Source organism: Natrix helvetica (genome assembly GCF_964273705.1).
Source record: "Natrix helvetica genome assembly, chromosome: 3".
Taxonomy (NCBI): Eukaryota; Metazoa; Chordata; class Lepidosauria; order Squamata; family Natricidae; genus Natrix; species Natrix helvetica.
In genome coordinates, this window is record NC_138549.1 from 176,021,347 (window position 1) to 176,040,108 (window position 18,762).

Consider the following 18,762-nt stretch of genomic DNA (forward strand, 5'->3'; position numbering starts at 1 on the left):
ACGTCTCTGTGGTCATGTAGCCGGCATGACCAAACTGAAGGCGCACGGAACACTGTTTATTAGAAGGCTAAAACCTACGATGAACAGTTAGAGCAACTGGGCCTGGCTAGTCTAGTGAAGAGAAGGACCAGGGGAGACAGGAGAGCATCTTTCAATAGTTGAGGGGCTGCCACAGAGAGGAGGGGGGTCAAGCTATTCTTCAAGGCATCTGAAGGCCATCCAACAATGGATGGAAATTGATCCAGGAGAGATTCAACCTGGAAATAAAGAGCATTTTTCTGACAGTGAGGACAATCAACCAATGGAACAGAAGTTGCCTTTGGAAGTTGTAGGACCTCCATCACTGGAGGCTTTCAAGAAGAGACTGGCCTGCCATCTGTCAGAAATGGTGGAGGTTCTCCGCCTTGACCAGGGGGTTGGACTAGATGAGCTACAATGTCCCTTCCAACTCTGTTAATCTGTTAGACACCCCCAAGGACCCTACAGCCCTTCCCCTCCTCGTCTTCCTCCTCAAACCTCCCTCCCTCCCATCACTGATCATGCCTGGGTCATGGAAGGTCTGGCAGAAAAGAGCCAAGCTCCACAGGCCACCAAGAAGCTCCTTGGCCTTTGACTTGCGGCCTGGCTGACTTCTGCGATCTCCCCTTTTTCCTGGTCAGGGCAACCGGTGAAGGCGAGCAGCCACACTACCAAGCCCATGGATTTCCACTTCTGTACCGATGAGCGGCTCAAGCAGCACGGCGAAAGCCAGCCGGCCACAGAATATAAGGAGGTGGATTTCATAGGCGCCCTAAGGAAACACCCCCCGTCTCCGGTGAGAGCCTGCGGCTGGGGAGGATGGGTTGGAGGGCCGCTTGGTCAGAGAGGCATGTTGCAAGGGTAACGAAGGGCAGGGAAGCCTGGGGGTGGAAAAACGGAGCAAGGCAGGTTTGAGCCCCGTGCGGGTGGTCCTTGACTTACAACCGCGACTGAGCCCCAAATTTACTGAAGGGAGAGGTTTGTTCACGGCGTTCGGCTCCATTTTACAACCTTTTTTGGCACAGTTGTTAACTGAATTACTTGTAGGATTAGACCTCGGCTTATGACTGCAACTGAGCCCAGAATTTATGTTGCTGAGTGAGACGTTTCGTTAAGCGAATTTTGGCTCTGTTTATGACCTTTCTTGCCACATTTGTTAAGTGAATCCCTGCTGTTGTTAAGTGTGTCACACAGTTGTCGAGTGAATCTGGTTTCCCCATTGACTTTGCTTGCCAGAAGGTCGCAAAAGTTGATCACGTCACCCCAGGACACTGCGTCCGTCGTAAATGTGAATCACTTGTCAAGCATCCGAATGCAAATCATGTAACCCTTTGGATGTGATGTGAAATGTGTGTCAGAAAAGGTCACGACTCGCTTTTCTCAGTGCCGTTATAAATTTGAACGGTCACTAAATGAAGTAAGTCAAGGACTGCATGTAGTTAATAACATGGTCGCTAAATGAATCTGCCTTCCCCACTGACTTAGCTTGTCAGAAGTCTGCAAAAGGAGATCACGTGGCCTCAGGACGCTGCAACCGTCATAAATATGAAACTGTTGCCAAGCGTCTCATATTTATGAATTTTGAGCACGTGAATGCTGCAATGGTCATAAGTGTGAAAAATGGCCATAAATCAATTTTTTCCCATGCCGTTGTAAGTTCAAACATTTCCTAAACAAATGGTTGTTAAACTCCTCAACTTACAACAGTTCATTTAGTGACCAAAGTTAGGACAGCACTGAAAAAAGTCACTTATGACTATTTTTCACACTTATGCCCATTGCAGCATCCCCATGGTCACATGATTTACATCCGGACGCTTGACAAGTGACTCACAGTTATGACGGGGTCCTGCGATCCCCTTATGGGACCTTCTAATGCATAGCTGGCTGGGGAATTCTGGCAGTTGAAGTCCACAAGTCTTAAAGTTGCCAAGTTTGGACACCCCTGTTCTAATGAGCAAAATCAATGGGGAAGCCAAATTCGCTTAACAAAGGTGGTAGTAATTTAACAACCGCAGGGATTCACTTCACGACGGCAAGAAAGATAGTAAAAATGGGGCTAAATTCACTTAACAACTGTCTTGTTTAGCCACATAAATTTTGGGGCTCAATTGTAGTCGAGATCGACCTGCGCCTCTTAATGTCCCTTCCCCATGTCAAAAATTGGAATTTTGTTAAAAAAACCAAAACGAAACCAAAATCCATAACGTGACAGCAAATTGCCTTCATGCCTTCTTAAAATAAGAGGCAACTTTTCACGGATTTGTCTCTTTGTCCCGTCTCACCCCCCCTCGTCCCCTGGTAATTTTTCGGCCTTCTCCGGAGTTACAGCCGGCTTAAATTTCACTTGCGGCGAGCTGGAAGACGGGGGAAGATTGACAGGCTGATCTAATCGAAATGGGTGATGGAAAAATACACTTAAATTGAGAAATTACGAGGCAATCCTCCTTTTGCAGTCCCGGCTGACCAAGGGACCCACAATCCCAAAGCCCTTCAACCTCTCCTGCGGGAACAAACGTAAACTGGACGAAGCCCCCGCCCAATACGTCCCGCTGGCCCAACAGGTGGAAAACTTTCAGAAACGCACCCCTCAGAGATATCATCTACGGAGCCGGAAGGAGGAAGAAGGTAAGGCTAAGGGGGGGGGGGTCTCGTTTCTGTGGCCTCTGCTGTTTTACGTCAGTTCAGCCAATGGTGGCTTACTCCGTCAATCAGGGCCCAGGGTTCTGAATGATTTGGGAAGTGTTGAACCCGTGCCCGGCTCCGCTTCCTCCCAGGGCGTGGGCGAAAATGGCTGGGATGGTTAGGTTTGTTGGCAGGGCGTCTTGAAATGGCTGGTGGGGGAGGATTAAGTCAGGAGTCTCCAAACCTGGAAACTTAAGACTTGTGGACTTCAACTCCCAGAATTCCTCAGCCAGCCACGCTTGTGCTGTCTTGATGATCTATTGCGGAGGTCTCCAAACCTAGCCACGTCTGGACTTCAACTCCGAGAATTCATGGCTGGCTGGCTGGGCAGAATTCTGGGAGTTGAAGTCCAGAACTCTTAAAGTTGCCGAGCCTTAAAGTTGAATTCTGGGAATTGAAGTCCACAAGTCTTAAATTTGCTGAGTTAGGAGATCCTTCAAAGCACTAAAGGGTCAGCTGCTATCTTCGCATTGCAAAGACGGGTGTGTTTTCCTTCCACAGACCAGCTGTGAATTGTGGGGAAGGGGTTTCCCTTTAAGTTGAGAGAACATAATGTGTGCTTTTGAAACAGATCCAAGCTGGGTGACCCTCGACTTAACAACTAATTGAACCTGCACTTTTGGTCGTCAGTTATGATGGTGGTAGACCAGGTCACCATATCACTGGGACTGATTTGACAAGGGTTTTTTTTAGTGACCATTAAGTGAACCTATTGCCCATTTGGTCTGGTGGTTAAGGTGTCAGACTAGAAAGTGGGAGAAAGTGAGTTTTAGTCCTGCCTTAGGCATGAGAGCTGGCTGAGTGACTTTGGGCCATTCATCAGGAGACTGGGAGTTCTAGTGCTGCCTTAGGCATGAAAGCTGGCTGGGTGACTTTGGACCATTTACCAGGCAATAGTGAATTCTAGTCCTGCCTTAGACATGAAAGCTGGCTGGGTGATTTTGGGCCAATCACCAGGAGACTGGGAGTTCTAGTGCTGCCTTAGGCATGAAAGCTGGCTGGGTGACTTTGGGCCAATCACCAGGAGACTGGGAGTTCTAGTCCTGCCTTAGGCATGAAAACCAACTGGGTGACTCTGGGCCAAAGACCCGGCGACGGTACACCTGGCAGTTGGTTGGGATTTTATCCTTCATTTGTGTCTAATTTTTGCCATCTTAAATTCAGCCTCACGTTTGGAGCACAATTGTTTTTGGGGAATAAGTTGAATTCATAAATCAGTCAATCAATTTGAATCAATTTCCTCCCTCACGGTGTGTATATAAAACTCCTAACGCTCAGCCTCCCCCCTTTGGCCTTTTGAATGCTGATGGTCATCCTCTGCTATTGTCTCTCGCCTTTCTTTGGCCCAGGTCCAAGCAGGCCTTTAAGACCCCGACTGACCAACCCCAGAACTCCCCACCTGGAAACCAAGAGCCGTTTGAGACCCACCAGCTGCAAGAGTGCAGCCGAGCTGGAAGACGAGGAAATTGCCAAGCTCCAACAGTGAGTTTTTTTAAAAAAATTATTCACTGAGTAAATAGAACTCCAGTGCTGAACAAAACATTCAATCAGAATACGGCTGGAAGGGACCTTGGAGGTCTTCTAGTCCCACCCGGTGCCCAAGCAGCAGACTCAATACAATTTCAGACAAATGGCTGTCTAGTCTCTTCTTAAAAACCTCTAGTGTTGTAGCATTCACAACTTCTGGTGGCAAGCAGTTCCACTGGTTTACTGTCCTCACTGTTAAGACATTTCTCCTTAATTCCAGGTTGCTTCTCTCCTGGATTAGTTTCCATCTGGTGGTTCTCATCCTGCCTTTTGATACTTTGGAGAATAGATTAACCCCCCTCTTCTTTGTGGCAGCCCCTCAAATATCTCCCCTCGTTCTTCTTTTCATTAAACTAGACCTTCCTAATTCCTGCAACCATTATTCATATGTTTTAGCCTCCAGTCCCTTAATTATCCTGGTCGCTCTTCTCTTCAAGAACATCTTTTTATAGTGTGGTGACCAAAACTGGGTGCAGTATTCTAGGTGTGACCTTACTAAGTGGTATTAGTACCTCCCTTGATTTTGATTGTATCCGTCTGTTAATGCAACTGAGGATTGCCTTGGCTTTTTTGGCTGCCGCTGCACACGGCTGGCTCCTATTTAACCGGATGCCCACTGATCATATTATATCAGTAAATTCTGGTTAAGGCTGGTTTGTAGCATAACCTACAATACTCAAGGTTCATCCTAGCTCTTGGAGATTTGAAGTAAAGTCAACGTGTTTTCTTCACGGGCTAGCATGTCTCCTTACGATTCTGTAAAAACAAGACGGCTCTCTTTCCCACACTTTGAATAATACAATAATACAATACAATACAATAGTAGAGTTGGAAGGGACCTTGGAGGTCTTCTAGTCCAACCCCCCCTGAATAAGTTTACTTTCCGCTAATGGATAGGTTTTCTCATGTTCTGCATCCAGTTTCAGTCACCACATTATAAAAGAAAGAGGTGGAGACTGAAGAAAGAATGCAGAGAAGAGCAACCAGGATGAGGAGGGGACTGGAAGCTGAAACATGCAATGGACGGTTGCAGGAACTGGACCAGAGATGGTATTCAGCAGGTTCTGACCAGTTCTGGAGAAGCGGTAGCGGACATTTTGAGTGATTCGGAGAACCGGTAAATACTGCCTCTGCCCCCATCTATTCTCCGCCTCTCAAGTCCCAGGTGATCGGGAGGAAATGGGGATTTTGCAGTAACCTTCCCCTACTACGCCCACCAAGCCATGCCACCCCCACCGAACCGGTAGTAAAAAAATGTTGAATCCCACCACTGAACTGGGCCTGGCTAGTCTAGTGAAGAGAAGGACCAGGAGAGTGATGAGAGCAGTCTTCCAATATTGGAGGGGCTGCCCCAGAGAGGAGGGGGGGGTCAAGCTATTTTCCAAGACACCCGAAGGCCAGACAGGGAATAATGGATGGAAACTGACCAAGGAGAGATTCAACCTGGAAATAAGGAGGAATTTTCTGAGCGTGAGAACAATCCACCCATGGAACAGAAGTTGCCTTTGGAAGTTGTGGAGGCTTCATCCTTGGAGGCTTTCAAGAAGAGACTGGGCTGCCATCTGTCAGAAAGGGTGTAGGGTCTCCTGCTTGGGTTGGACTAGATGACCTCCAAGGTCCCTTCCAGATCTGTTAATCTGCAATCTGCTCTGTACCCTGAGCCCCAGAGCACCTGGCTTTCTGCTAAGAGAGCCTCACCGCCTGCTTCCCCACCCCCGTCCCTCCCAACAGGTACCGGTTCAAAGCGCAGGAACTCAACCACCGCATCTTGGAGGACGGCCCCCTCCTGCCCAAGAAGCCCCAGGCGAAGGAGCTGACCAAGCCCATCGGCTTCAACCTGGAAATCGAGAAGCGGATCCAGGAGCGGGAGACTAAGAAGGTTCCGGAACAGGAGCACTTCGAGTTCCATTCCAGGCCCTGCCCCACCCGGATCCTGGAAGATGTGGTGGTAACTGAGGGGTTTGGGTTCCCGCCTTCCTCAAGAAAAGGTTTTACCTGAATAGTGTGAGAAACTGGTAGTCCTCGACTTACAACCCCTTCACTTAGTGACCGAAGCTACAACGGCACCTGAAAAAAGTGGCTTATGTCCGCTTTTCCACACTTATGACCGTTGTGCGCCCCCATGGTTGGATGCTTAACATTCGGACGTTTGGCAACTTGACTCATATTTATGACGGTCGCCTTGTCCCCAGATCCCTTTTGCGCCCTTCTGACCAGCCGAGTCAATGGGGAAGCCAGATTCACTTAACAACCATGTAACTAACAGGTGCGCCTCAACTTACAACTTTTCATTTAGTGACCGTTCAAAATCACAACGGCATGGAAAAAGAGGACTTATGGCCATGTTTCACACTTACGACCGTTGCAGCGTCCCCCACGGTCATGTGATAAAAATTCGGACGCTCAGAAACTGACTCATATTTATGACGGCTGTAGCATCCCGGGATCATGTAATCCCCTTTTGCGACCTGGTGACAAGCAACAGTCAATAGGGAAGCCAGATTCGCTTAATGACCGTGTTACTAATTGAATAACTGCAGTGATTCCCTTAATAAATGTGGCAAGATTCACTTAGCACATTTCTCACGTAGCAACAGAAATCTTTAATTTTTTTTTTTCCTCAAATTTATGACCATTGCCGCCTCCTCCTGGTCACGTGATCAAAATTCAGCCGCTTGGCAACTGACTCACATTTATGGGTTATAGGATCCCCTTTTGCGACCTTCTGGCCAGTTATAAGTCGAGGACTACTTGGAATTGTTCTCATTAGACCAGGGGTGTCCAAACTTGGGAACTTTAAGACTTGTGGACTTCAACTCCCAGAATTCTGGGAGTTGAAGTCCACAAGTCTTAAAGTTCCCAAGTTTGGTCACCCCTGCATTAGACACTCCGCACGGCATTGGTGTCTTTGTTGCCCAGGTAGTCCTCAACTTAACAACAGTCCATTTAGTGACCGTTCGAAGTCACAACGGCAGTGAAAAAAGTGACTCCTGGCCCTTTTTTCACACTTACGACCGTTGCAGCATCCCCGTGATCACGTCATCGAGATTTTGCTGCTTGAGAGAACTGACTCTTATTTATGACGGTCAGCGTATCCCAGGCTCAAGTCCCCTTTTGCGACCTTCTGACGTGCAAAGGCAACGGGGGGGGGGGAGCCCGATTCACTTAACGACCCCGCGACTCACTTCACCACTGCAGTGATCCGCTTAACCACGGTGTCAAGAAAGATCGTCAAATGAGGCAGGAACGTTGCGCTTAGCGACTGAAAATTTGGGTGGGCCTCCCTTGTGGTTCTTAAGCCGAGGACTCCCTGAAATGGTTTTTATCAGCCCCCCCTTGTATGTCGTCAATGTCTTTGTTGCATTTGATGAACTAAATATGTTGGGGATCCACCCGGTCACTTGACTGGACAGAACAGGGAGAGATCCTCGGAAGGCAAAGCGATCTCGTTCCCAGAAGAGCAGAATATTCGTCTGATAAAGGCCTACATTTTGGGGGGATGGTCAGTGCTTGATTGCAGAACGATCTGTCCGTCCTGTCTCCTTTTGCGCCAAGAGAATCCGATGCGCTTGGTGGGACCCTGGCTGGGTCTTCTCCATCCCATAGCTGAACCAGGCAGACACCCCCCCATGACTTCCTCCCCTTCCTCTCATTCCAGGGAGTTCCGGAGAAGAAGCAGCTGCCCATCACAATGCCCAAGTCCCCAGCTTTTGCTTTGAAAAACAAAGCGAGGGACCTGGTTAAAGAGCAGAAGGAAAAGGTATCGGTTGGGCGCTGGGGCTGGTGGGCACGGCGGGGTATCTCTGCCCATGGTGGAGGGGCTGGTTCCTGCCTCCATGGTGCTCTGAAGCCCCGGTTGATCTCCCTGGGCTGAGGAGGTTTTATGCCGCTTCCCCGGAACTGGTTTTCACTCCCCTTCTTAACAAATCCCCCTCCTTTCTAGCACTGATGATGTTCCCTAGTTGGGTCATGAAACGTCTGCAGGAAAATAACCCAGCTCAGAGAGCACTAAGGACCTTACAGTCCTCCTCCCTCCCTCCTCCTCCTCTCCTCCAGTTTTCCTTCTCCCCTCTGGACACCCCACTCCCTTCTATCGCTGATGATGTTACCTAGTTAGGTCATGAAACGTCTGCAAGAAACCAACCAAGATCAGAGAGCACCAAGGATCCCATAGTCCCCCTCCACTTCTTTCTCCTCCTCTCCTCCAGTTTTCTTTCTCCCCTCTGGACACCCCACTCCCTTCTATCGCTGATGATGTTACTTAGTTAGGTCCTGAAACCCCACAGCTGTCCTCCTTCCCTTCTCCTCCTTCTCTTTCTCCTCCTGCCTTCCTTCCTCTCCACAAACATCAAACACCCCTTCCTTCTACACTGTTGATGTTACGTAGTTGGATCCTGAGATGTTTGCAAGAAACCCACCAAGCTTAGAGAGCACTAAGGACCCCACAGTCTTCCTCTCTGCAAACCTCATTCCCTCCTAAAGCTAATAATATTACCCAGCCGGGTCATGAAACATCTGCAAGAAAACCCCCAAATTCAGAAAGCCCCTTTCTCCTCTTTCTCTCCGCTCACCCTAATGCCCATTGCAGCAACCCCCTGATGCCATGATCAAAATCTGGGCATTTGGCAACCGGCATCTACTAATAATGGTTGGACGGTCCCAGGGTCACGTGATCGCCATTGGCGACCTTCCCAGCCGGCTTCCGGCGTACAAAATCGACGGGAGAAGCCAGATTCACTTAGTAACCACATCACCTCAGCAAGAAAGATAATAAAATCAGGGGTGACTCCTTGAAAACGACCTACAACGGATATTCTGGTCCCAGCTTTCGTCATAAACGGAGGACTACCTGTATTGGACCTGGCGCTGATGCCAGCAATAAATCTGCCCATGCCAAGACTGGTGTCCCTGGGTCTCCCCCAACAGTGGGCTGGGATTCTCTCCCCTCTTTTTCCATGCGACCTGCTGATGCCGGGGTCTCTTGCAGGTGGAGGAAGTGGCCCATGTGATAAAAGCAAAGCCGGTGCCCCATCCAGGGGTGCCCTTCAAACCCAAAGCCGCAGAGCCGAGGCTGGTGGAAAGCTGCCCGTTCTCTTTTGACGCCCGGGACAAGGAGCGGCTGCTTCAGAAAGAGAAAAAAATTGAAGAGCTGCAGAAGGAGGAGGTAGGTGCCAATTAAAAGGGTACTTCCTTGTTATTATTTATTGGTGGACTTTATTGTCCCCCTGTCTTGCCATGGGACTATAATTAAAAGAAAAACAAAAATGAAAGGAGTGAAAACGGAGCAGAAGTAAAATAATAGAACAATAAAGTAAACAACGACAAGAAGAATGCAGGAAGTCCTCGACTTCATGGCCGTAACTGAGCCCAAAATCTCTGATGTAAAACGAGGGCGTTGAGTTTTGCCCCATTTTAGGACCGTTCTTGTCACCGTTGTTAAGTGAATCACTCCAGTTTTAAGTCGTTAACGTGGTTATAACATGAATTGGGCTTCCCCTTTGACTGAGACTTAGAATAACTTGTCACTAATCAGCATACATTAAAATGAAATTTCATTGCCCACAGCTCTCCACCTCCAATATATACTACATAACCATGACAAATCAATAAATAATATGCATATACCCACATATATTCTATGACACAGAGAAACAATAGTCTAGTCCAGGGATGGCGAGCCTATTTCGCCTCGGGTGCCAAAAGCACGTGCGTGGGCGCTCTCGCGCTCGCTCGTGTGCCCACCCCCATAATTTAATGCCCCTCCCCCCCCATCACGTGACCCCTGCTGCCCTGTGCACGGCTTTCTTGGCACCTGGGAAGGGTGAAAACTGCCTCCCCCACCCCACGAAGGCCCTCCAGAGGCTGGAAACGGCATGTTTTCCATTTCCGGTGGGCCCAGTATGCCCGTTTTCCACCCTCCCCAGGCTCCAGAGGCTTTCTATGGGCCTGGGGAGGGCAAAAACGGCCCGTTTTCCAACTTACGGTTTGTGGGTTGGGCTGTTTTTCACCCTCCAGAGGCTTCACGGAAGCCTCCTGAAACCTCCGGAGGACAAAAAACAGCCGAAAATCAACACCAAAATCAGGATGAAAATCAAGACCGCGCACTGCCTCACGTGCCTTCAGAAATGGTTCCGCAGAAATGCTTTGAAACCCCCTCCCAGAGGGAAGCATGTATCCAGCTCTTAAGCACAGAACGCTTACAAGCAGCATCCTAAATAATGGGAAGGGAGCTTCCTATAATCTTCTCCACGTCCCTCACCACTCTCTGTAGGGACTTTCTATCTAAGGCACTGCAGCCACCAAACCAAACAGGGATGCATTTTGTTAAGATGCTCTCAATTGTCCCTCTATAAAAAGTGGCCAGGACAAGTCCTCCTTAGCCGTGAAAGCCAAATGGGTGACCCTGGGCCAATCACCAAGAGAAAGTGATTTCTGGCCCCACCTAAGGTACGGAAACCCACTGGGTAACCTTCGGGCCAAGTCCCCCCTTCTCTCTCTTATCCCGACCCACATCACAGGGTTATTGTTGTGGGGAAAATAGGAGGAGGAAGTTATGTTGGATATGTCCACCGCCTTATTTGAAAAACTAATAACAGTGGGATATAAACAAATAAAAAAAAATACTTGAAATAACCAAAGTAGACATCAGACAAAATCAGGGGGAAACCCGTTGCAGCCGAAAGTTGCTTTTTCAGGAGGCACCTGGACTTTCTTGGGTTGTTTTCTTTGAAGACGTTTCGCTTCTCGTCCAAGAAGCTTCTTCAGCTCTAACTGGATTGATGGGGGAGGGGGGGATGGAAATCTGCAAGGAGTGTAAATCCCTCCAGGCCCCACCATCCAGTCAGAACGGAAGAAGCTTCTTAGATGAGTAGCAAAACGTCTTCAAGTAAAACGAGGAAAAGTCTTGGAAAAAAAGCACTTTGGGGGGACAACCGTCACCTAGGGACATTGCAGCCTAACTTTTATGAACGCTTCTCCTGGGCTCCTTCTTCCACCCAACGCCAAGCTGGATTCTCGCACATGTACAGTAAGGGATGCCTCTTTTCTCTTGGGCTACAAAAGCACTCGGACTATTTGCACCCGCCGCCAAAGGTCTAAAAGTGACGTTTGAGAAGTCAGGAAGAACGTCTCTCCCTCCCTCCCTCCCGGCCCTGACCCCTGCATTTCCTGTGGCTCTTTCAACACTTGTGCTGCAGGGAGGTCTTGGCTCCCGGGACATTCGTGCCGGTTTCCCAAAATGTCAGGCGATAAGGGAGCGGCCATCTGGACACGGAAGTACAAAAGCTCCATTATCAGCTGAGGTGGAGCTTGTCTTTCCTAGTGGCTTCTGGCTGCCAGATAGTAAATGGCATTACAAACTTTTTGTCACACTTCAGGACGGGACGTGATATAAGGTTGGACTAGAAGACTTCCAAGGTCCCTTTCAGCTCTGTTCTGAATGGAATGAGTCGTTCCCAGAGGGGGGCTGCTGCTGGTTCGCATCGGTTCAAATGAACTCATAAAGATTCTGCACAGTTTGGCAAACCAGCAAATCCCAACACTGGCTGGCCTCGCCCCAGTTGCTTTTCGGCCTGCTTTTCGGCCTGTTTTTTTTTTTGCTTTCAGGCCAAAAATGATCCGAAAAATGGGCAGGGGCGGGGCCAGCCAGTGGTGGGATTAACCCCTACCTTTACCTTTGAGGGGGGTGGCCAGGAGGCAGGGCAGATCAGTGACGTCACCCACCCAGTCACATGACCAACCGGCCACGCCTACCCAGCCAGAGAACCAGTTGTTAAATTATTCAAGTCCCACCACTGGTCGTTCCCATCTATCTAACATGTCCCATGGCTGTCTTCTTGAAAAGGACATAGAGTAACTGCGGCTAGAATGTCATTTGCTCAAAACTGGATAACTCCAGAGCTGCAGTTTGCTGACCCCTGCCCTAGACCATTCCACACAAATGGCTGCCCAGTCTCTTCTCAAAGACTTCCCGTGATGGAGCAGCCACAACCTCTCGAGTCAATTTATTCCCCTGATTAATTGTTCTTGTTATCAGGAAATTCCTCCTTTGTTCCGGATCACAGCCCTCGATTTACAACAGCTCTGAAAAATGTGACCTATGACCGTTTTTCATACTTGCAAACAACCGTTGCAGCACCCCCATGGTCACGGGAACAAAATTCAGAACATGTGGCAACGGTCTCATATTTATGACGGTTGCAGTGTCCGGGGGGGGGGGGTTGCACATTTGTGTGATCCTCTTTTGCAACCTGAAAAGCAAAATCAATGAGGATTCACCTAACAGCCATGTTACTAACTTAAGAACTGCAGTGATTCGCTGAACAAATGGGGCAAGAAAAGTCGTAAAACGGAGCCCAAAGTTTATGTTGTTAAGTGAAACATTTGTTCAGTATTTTGCCCCATTGTACGACCTTTCGTGCCACAGTTGTTCAGTAAATCGCTGCCGTTCTTAAATCAGTCACCCGGTTGTTAAGCGAATCCGGCTTCCCCCTTGACATTATTGGTCAGAAGGTCTCCAAAGCGGATCAGGTGACTCGGGGACACCTTGACCGTCATAAATGTGAGTCAGTTGTCAATCATCCAAATGTGGGTCACGTGACCCTGGGGATACTGCAACAGTTGTAAGTGTGAAAAAGGGGTCGTAAGTCCCCTTTTTCAGTGCCGTTGTAAATTTGAACGGACGCTAAGTGAACTATTGTAAGTCGAGGACTGCCTGCAACCAGCGGAAAGGCTTGCCTGCAGAGGTTTGTGGGGGCTCCATCCTAGCAGCCCCTGGGCCAAAGAAAGCAGCCAGCAGCCTCACTCACCAGGTGTGTTTCCTGCCTTCGCAGGTGCCCAAGTTCAAAGCCCAGGCCCTGCCTCAGTTTGACCACATCAACCTGCCCGAGAAGAAGGTGAAAAGTGCCACGAAGCCGGAGCCCTTCCAGCTGGCCATCGATGCCCGCGGAGCCGTCCGGCAGGAGATGTGGCAGAACCAGGTAAGAGGGCAGCGGTGGGGGGGGGGAGATATGGCAGGATCTGGGGGGGCTTCAAAGACATTGTCAGGGTTCCAAATAGCATCCAGTTGAAAGTTCAAGATCTTTCCCCCACCCACCCACCAGTCCATCCCATGGTCCAATCTCCCACTGCCATGCTGGCAGTTCCACCCATCCAGTTCCGGTCAGGTGCAGAGGTGCAGAGACAAAGGATGACCTTGGCTTCCTAGAAAGAATTTTGTTATGGCTACATATCATCTAACTCTGTACAATCCCCCCTCCCATTTTCCCACCATAGAAAATGCATAGCAGAATAATGGAAAGTGTGGCAGGCCTGAGACCCAAAAGGAAAGATAGCTGCAGGCCTGACAGACATGTTTGTCCACAAATGAGAGAACAGAAATCCCAAGATGGGTTCAGCCCCCTGCCCTGGCCCTTGTGGCTTTGGGTGGGTGGCTCCAAAGGGCTCTCGGAATACGGGAACGTGAGCACCAGGTTTTCCTCTCCCGGAAGAGAGTTTTCCGATTCTCTTTTCCTGCCGAGGAGAAAAATGTGAGTGAGCTGGTGACTGTGCTTTTTTTCCCCCTTAACAAGGGAAAGATGGGTACATAACTAGGCGTCTGGGGTCCTTGGTGGTCCCTGAGCTCTTTTTCTTGCAGACATTTTGTGACCCAACTAGTTTACATCATCAGGGTCAGAGGGAGTGGGGTTTGCTCTGTGTTTATATTCCATGGCTTAGCTGATTCTTTTCTAGCACTGATGATGTTCCCTAGTTGGGTCATGAAACGTCTGCAAGGAAACAACCAAGCTCAGAGAGCACCAAGGACCCCACAGTCCTTCTCTTCCCCACAAACCCTAATCCCTTCTATCACTGATGATGTTATTTAGATGGGTCATGAAACATCTTCAAGAAAACAAGCTCAGTGAGCATCTAGGACCCCACAGTCCTTGTCCTTCTCCTCTGCCTCCTCCTCTCCCACCCTTTCTTCTAGCACTGATGATGTTAACTAGTTGGGTCATGAAACTGTTGTGGCCGCCAGCAGAGTGGGACAGTGAGGAGGTTGGGGAGGAACCTGGGCCAGTCCTGGGGGCTGAGGAAAACTCAGGCGAGGGCTCTGCGTCGGAGGCAGAGAGGGAGCTAGGCAGCAGTGAGGCAGAGGAACAGCTGGAGCCTGTTCCCAGTGTGCGCATGCGCAGAGCTGCCCGAAGGCAAGAACAACTGAGAAAGCAGGGTCGACTTAGGAGTAAAGCCACACTGTGGAGCTGATTGGCCCCTCCCATAGGGAACAAAAGAGGGGCAAATGGGGAGGGGGCTTTTGCAGGAAACAATTTGTTCCTTCGGTCGTTTCAAGAGTGGAAAGTTCTGTTTGTGACTATAAAAGACTCTGTGCCAATTGTTGCCTTGCCCTGCCTTTGGACACTTGTTACCTGGCAGCTCTTCAGAAGAGATAAGGTGCGTGTGGATAAACATTCCTCGGAAAGACTGCTTGCTAAGCCTGGCTGTGAATGGAAGGAATTCTCAGTCGTGTAAATGAAAGGGGTTTTGCAGGGACCAAGACTCTGATTCATGCTTCCTAAGGAAGCCTGGGTCAGAACAGAAACGTGTGCAAGAAGACAACCAAGCTCAGAGAAGCACCAAGGACTGCACAGTCCTCCTCCTTCCTGTAAACTCCCCTCCCTTCTAGCACTGATGATGCTCCCTAGCTGGGTCATGAAACGTCTGCAAGAAAACCACCCAGTTCAGAGAGCACCACGGACTCCACAGATCAACCCCGAGTCACAAATATTCTCCTCTCTCAGTGATTAGCCTTGGGGAAAGTGTGAGGTGTGTACACACACCACGTTATCTCCAATTCTGAAGGCTGCCTCCTCTGCAGTCAGTAGGACAGGGATTTGCAGAACCGTGACAGCTAAAAGTACTCCTGGCCCCGGGAGAATTGAGTCAGGGCTTCCTCTCCAATGGCTGCCAAATGTAGAAACGGGTCGACTCGGGCGCACCTTTTGAACATGTGTCTCTCCAGAACAGCCCTGAAGCGTTCATGGCCTGAACCTGGCCAAGGGTAATGTCTTCAGGCGCCATCCCAGATTGTTCAGAGGCCTGGTTTGCATTCCCCATTTGGCCAAATCTAGCTATCTTTCGGCTCAGTGTTGTCTCTACTTACTACCGGTTGAATAAATACTGCATATTTCAGAGTATAAGGCACTCGGAAGAATAAGACGCACCTAGCTTTTGGGGAGGAAAAGAAGAGGGAAAAAAATCTGCCTCTGCCTCCCAGCCATTTGCCTCCTTGCAGCAAACAGCAAACAGTACAGACGATATAAACTGTTTGTGGTGTTAACATTTCAGACTATACTTGTACAGATGCTGTTAAAATTGATGTGGCTTTCTGGAAGTATACCTTATTCTCTGCTGTTTAAAAGAAGATACAACAGCACTGGGCCTCTTCGGATCAAGCATTTATTTTAAAAAGCTTCTTCATTTTGTTAAGTTGTCTAGAACAATAATAAGGGCAGTCTTTAAAAAATAAGTCTAATAATTTGAACATTCTACAGGCATTTATAGTTATTGACTTACCTCCTCACAGCAAACAGCCTGTTTCAGTTTAGCCCCGAGATGCCACAGGTGGCATGCAGAGCCATATTTGCTGACACGCCAGCCATCAGCTCCGGCGTGCATGCATGCGCCAGCCAGCTGATTTTCGGCTTTCTGGAGGCCTGGGGGAAGGCCGTTTTTGCCCTCCCCAGGCTTCAGGAAAGGCTCCAAAGGCTGGAGAGGCAAAAACCAGGCCCAACAGGCCAAACTGAAGTTCGGAAACGATCTGTTTCCAGCTTCCGGAGGGCCTCCAGGGGGCCGTGGGAGATCATTTTTTCCCTCCCCTGGCTTCAGGAAAGCCTCCGGAGCCTGGGGAGGGGATGTGCGCTCATGCGCAGGTGGGCAGGGAGGAGTGAATTGGCGTGGGCACACCATAAGAAAAAGCTTCGGCATCACTGGTTTGACCTGATTAGAAGGGAAAAAAATAACTGCCTCCCAGCAATTTGCCTCCTTACAGCAAACAGCCCGTTTCAGTTTCAACAGGGGCCTCCCGATGATCAGCTGTTTCAGGCTGCAGGGATTGCCACGGCCTATTGCTGCCTCCGCAAGCCCCAGTTTCCCCTTTTGCTGCAAGGAGCCAAATGGCTGGGAGGCAGAGGCCAAAGGGTGGGAGCCAGTGGGTGGGCGGGGCTACATTCGGGGCATAAGACGCACCCAAAGTTTCACCCTCTTTTTTTGGGGGGGGAGTGCGTCTTATACTCCAAAAACTACAGTAAGCCCTTTTACTGGTTCAGTAAAGTCACTCAGCGACTGTCTCACTCAGCAGGAAAAAACCAGGGCTCCCTCGCGGTCGTAAGCCGAGGACTGTGTGAATTTTTCTTCCGTTGGATGTCTCCTTTAAACCTTTCTCCCCTCTCTCTTCCCCCCCCCCATAATTTTCCCCAGCTGAAGGAGGAGATGAGGCGCCAGAAAGAAGCCACTGTCTTCAAAGCCCAGTCCAGCCAGGTGTTGCACCAGGAACCTTTTGTTCCCAAGAAGGACAGCAAGGTGCTTTCAGGTGAGGCCGGGTCTTCAGGTGGGGCCCACCTGATGTGGCTTGGAGGTTTTGAAGAAGAGACCGGGCAGCCATTTGCCTGGAATGAGACAGGGTAGTCCTCAACTTACAACACTCCAGGAGTGGTATTCAGCCGGTTATAACAGGTTCTGGAGAACCGGAAGCGGAAATTTTGAGTAGTTCGGAGAACTGGCATATAGGCTGGCCACGCCCCTGCTGCCTTCCAGCTGATCTTTGTTGCCCTGAACGGGAGAACGGAGCTGGAAAGCGGGTTAGTGGGGTGGGGAGGGAATGGGGACTTTGCAGTAGCCTTCCCCTGCCACACCCACCACGCCATGTCCACCAAGCCATGCCCACAGTTTAGCCAGCTTCAGGGTTGCCAGTTTCTCAATCTGGTGCCTGTCCTTTCTGGTTCTACAGTGCCTGACAATTTCGAGCTGGCCACCGATAGACGGGCCAGGGAACGTCAGGAGTTTGAGAAGAGGTTAGCGGAACTGCAGATGGAGAAGGCCCGGCTGCAGGAGGCCACTCGGCGGGTGGAGGAAGAACGGGAGAAGGAGGAGATGGCCAAGCTTCGCGAAGAGCTGGTAAGACCCCCTGCGCTTTGGAAGGGAAGGACAATGGGACGTCCCCTCTTAAATTGGCCAAGGCTGAAAAACACCACTTTGAACTGGGTGTCAAGGTTCCAAGGAATGCATCCCATTCAATAAGAACTCCGAGGCCGGCAAATTCCTCAAAGAACATTTTATTAGAACATATCAAATTGGCATGTTCTTGGTGGTGTGGCCCGCTGGCAAAGCTGGCAGCGAATTGGGACAGTGAGGAGGTTGGGGAGGAACCTGGGCCAGTCCTGGAGGCTGGGGAAGGCTCTGATGAGGGCTCTGTGTCAGAGGCAGAGAGGGGGCCAGAGCCGTCTTGACAGTTATCAGCTGCCTTCGGAGTCAGACATTGGGGGGGGGCAGAAGAACAGCTGGAGCCTGTTGCCAGTGTGCACATGCGCAGAGCTGTCAGATGAAGGGAACAGCTAAAGAACGGGTCAACTTGGGAGGAAGGCCACAGGTGGATGATGAATGGCCCCTCCCAGAGAGAATAAAAGAGGAGCGAAAGGGGAGTGGAGTTTGCAGGAGACCATGAGTTTGCTTAATTGGTTCGTGACTCTCTGAAACTCCTTGACAAGTTGTGCAGATATCATCCTGGCAGCTCTCCAAGCCAGAGAAGGTCTGTGACTGTAAATCCTCCCTCAAAAGACTTTGCTGGATGTGAATGAGCAGAATTCACAGGAAATTCATAAAAAGGGGTTTTGTCTTCAAATTTTCATTTTTAACGTGTGCCAGGGTGCTCACAGTAAAAAATGACAACAAAGGTTGTCTTTTTTTTTGCCTTTGTCCTTCTCTTCAGCAAGCCTCTCTTTCCAGAACAGGCAAGGCTGCCCGTGTGACCTCACCCTCACCCAAGTGTCCCTTCTCTCTCCTTCCAGGTGCACAAGGCCAACCCCATCCGCAAATACGCCAACGTGGAAATCAAGGCCAGCGAACACCCACTGACCGTGCCGCGCTCCCCCAATTTCTCCGATCGGTTTCAGCGTTGAGCCCCGATGCCTCAAGGCCCGTCCGATTGCCAATGCCCCCGAGGGCCAGGGGGAGGGGGTCCTCCTTGGCTTTGAGATTCCCCCCCATTTAGTTCACACACAGAAACGTCTTTTTTCAGCCTGTGACTCGGGGGCCTCGAGACTCGTCCCTCCCCTCTGAAAAGTCACCTCCAGTTTTATCATTTTATCATACCTTTGGCTGAGCCTTTGTATTTATCTGCATTCAATAAAAAAGTATAGATTAATTTAATTAATTTATTAAACTTCTAGACCGCCCCCTCTCCCCGAAGGGAGATGAGGGGAATTGTACACCGGAAAGGTTTCTTTGTGTATGTGTGTGTGTGTGTGAGAGAGAGAGACAGAGAGCGCTGCTATATTCTTC

The 18,762-nt window shown here is 49.7% G+C and overlaps 1 protein-coding gene across 6 annotated transcripts in view; it reads left to right on the top strand.

Moving 5' to 3' along the window:
- The window catches only part of TPX2 (TPX2 microtubule nucleation factor), a 58,699-nt gene extending 40,069 nt beyond the window's left edge, over window positions 1–18,630 (top strand). For all 6 annotated transcript variants that reach the window (XM_081949696.1, XM_081949700.1, XM_081949697.1 and 3 more), the window contains 10 exons: window positions 660–814; window positions 2,475–2,646; window positions 4,053–4,185; window positions 5,962–6,178; window positions 7,889–7,990; window positions 9,218–9,394; window positions 13,062–13,208; window positions 16,684–16,795; window positions 17,213–17,379; window positions 18,270–18,630. In XM_081949696.1, the coding sequence (XP_081805822.1) occupies window positions 660–814; window positions 2,475–2,646; window positions 4,053–4,185; window positions 5,962–6,178; window positions 7,889–7,990; window positions 9,218–9,394; window positions 13,062–13,208; window positions 16,684–16,795; window positions 17,213–17,379; window positions 18,270–18,380 (1,493 nt within the window). In that variant the 3' untranslated portion in view covers window positions 18,381–18,630. The remainder of the gene's footprint in view (window positions 1–659; window positions 815–2,474; window positions 2,647–4,052; window positions 4,186–5,961; window positions 6,179–7,888; window positions 7,991–9,217; window positions 9,395–13,061; window positions 13,209–16,683; window positions 16,796–17,212; window positions 17,380–18,269) is intronic.
- The last annotated feature ends 132 nt before the right edge of the window (window positions 18,631–18,762 follow it).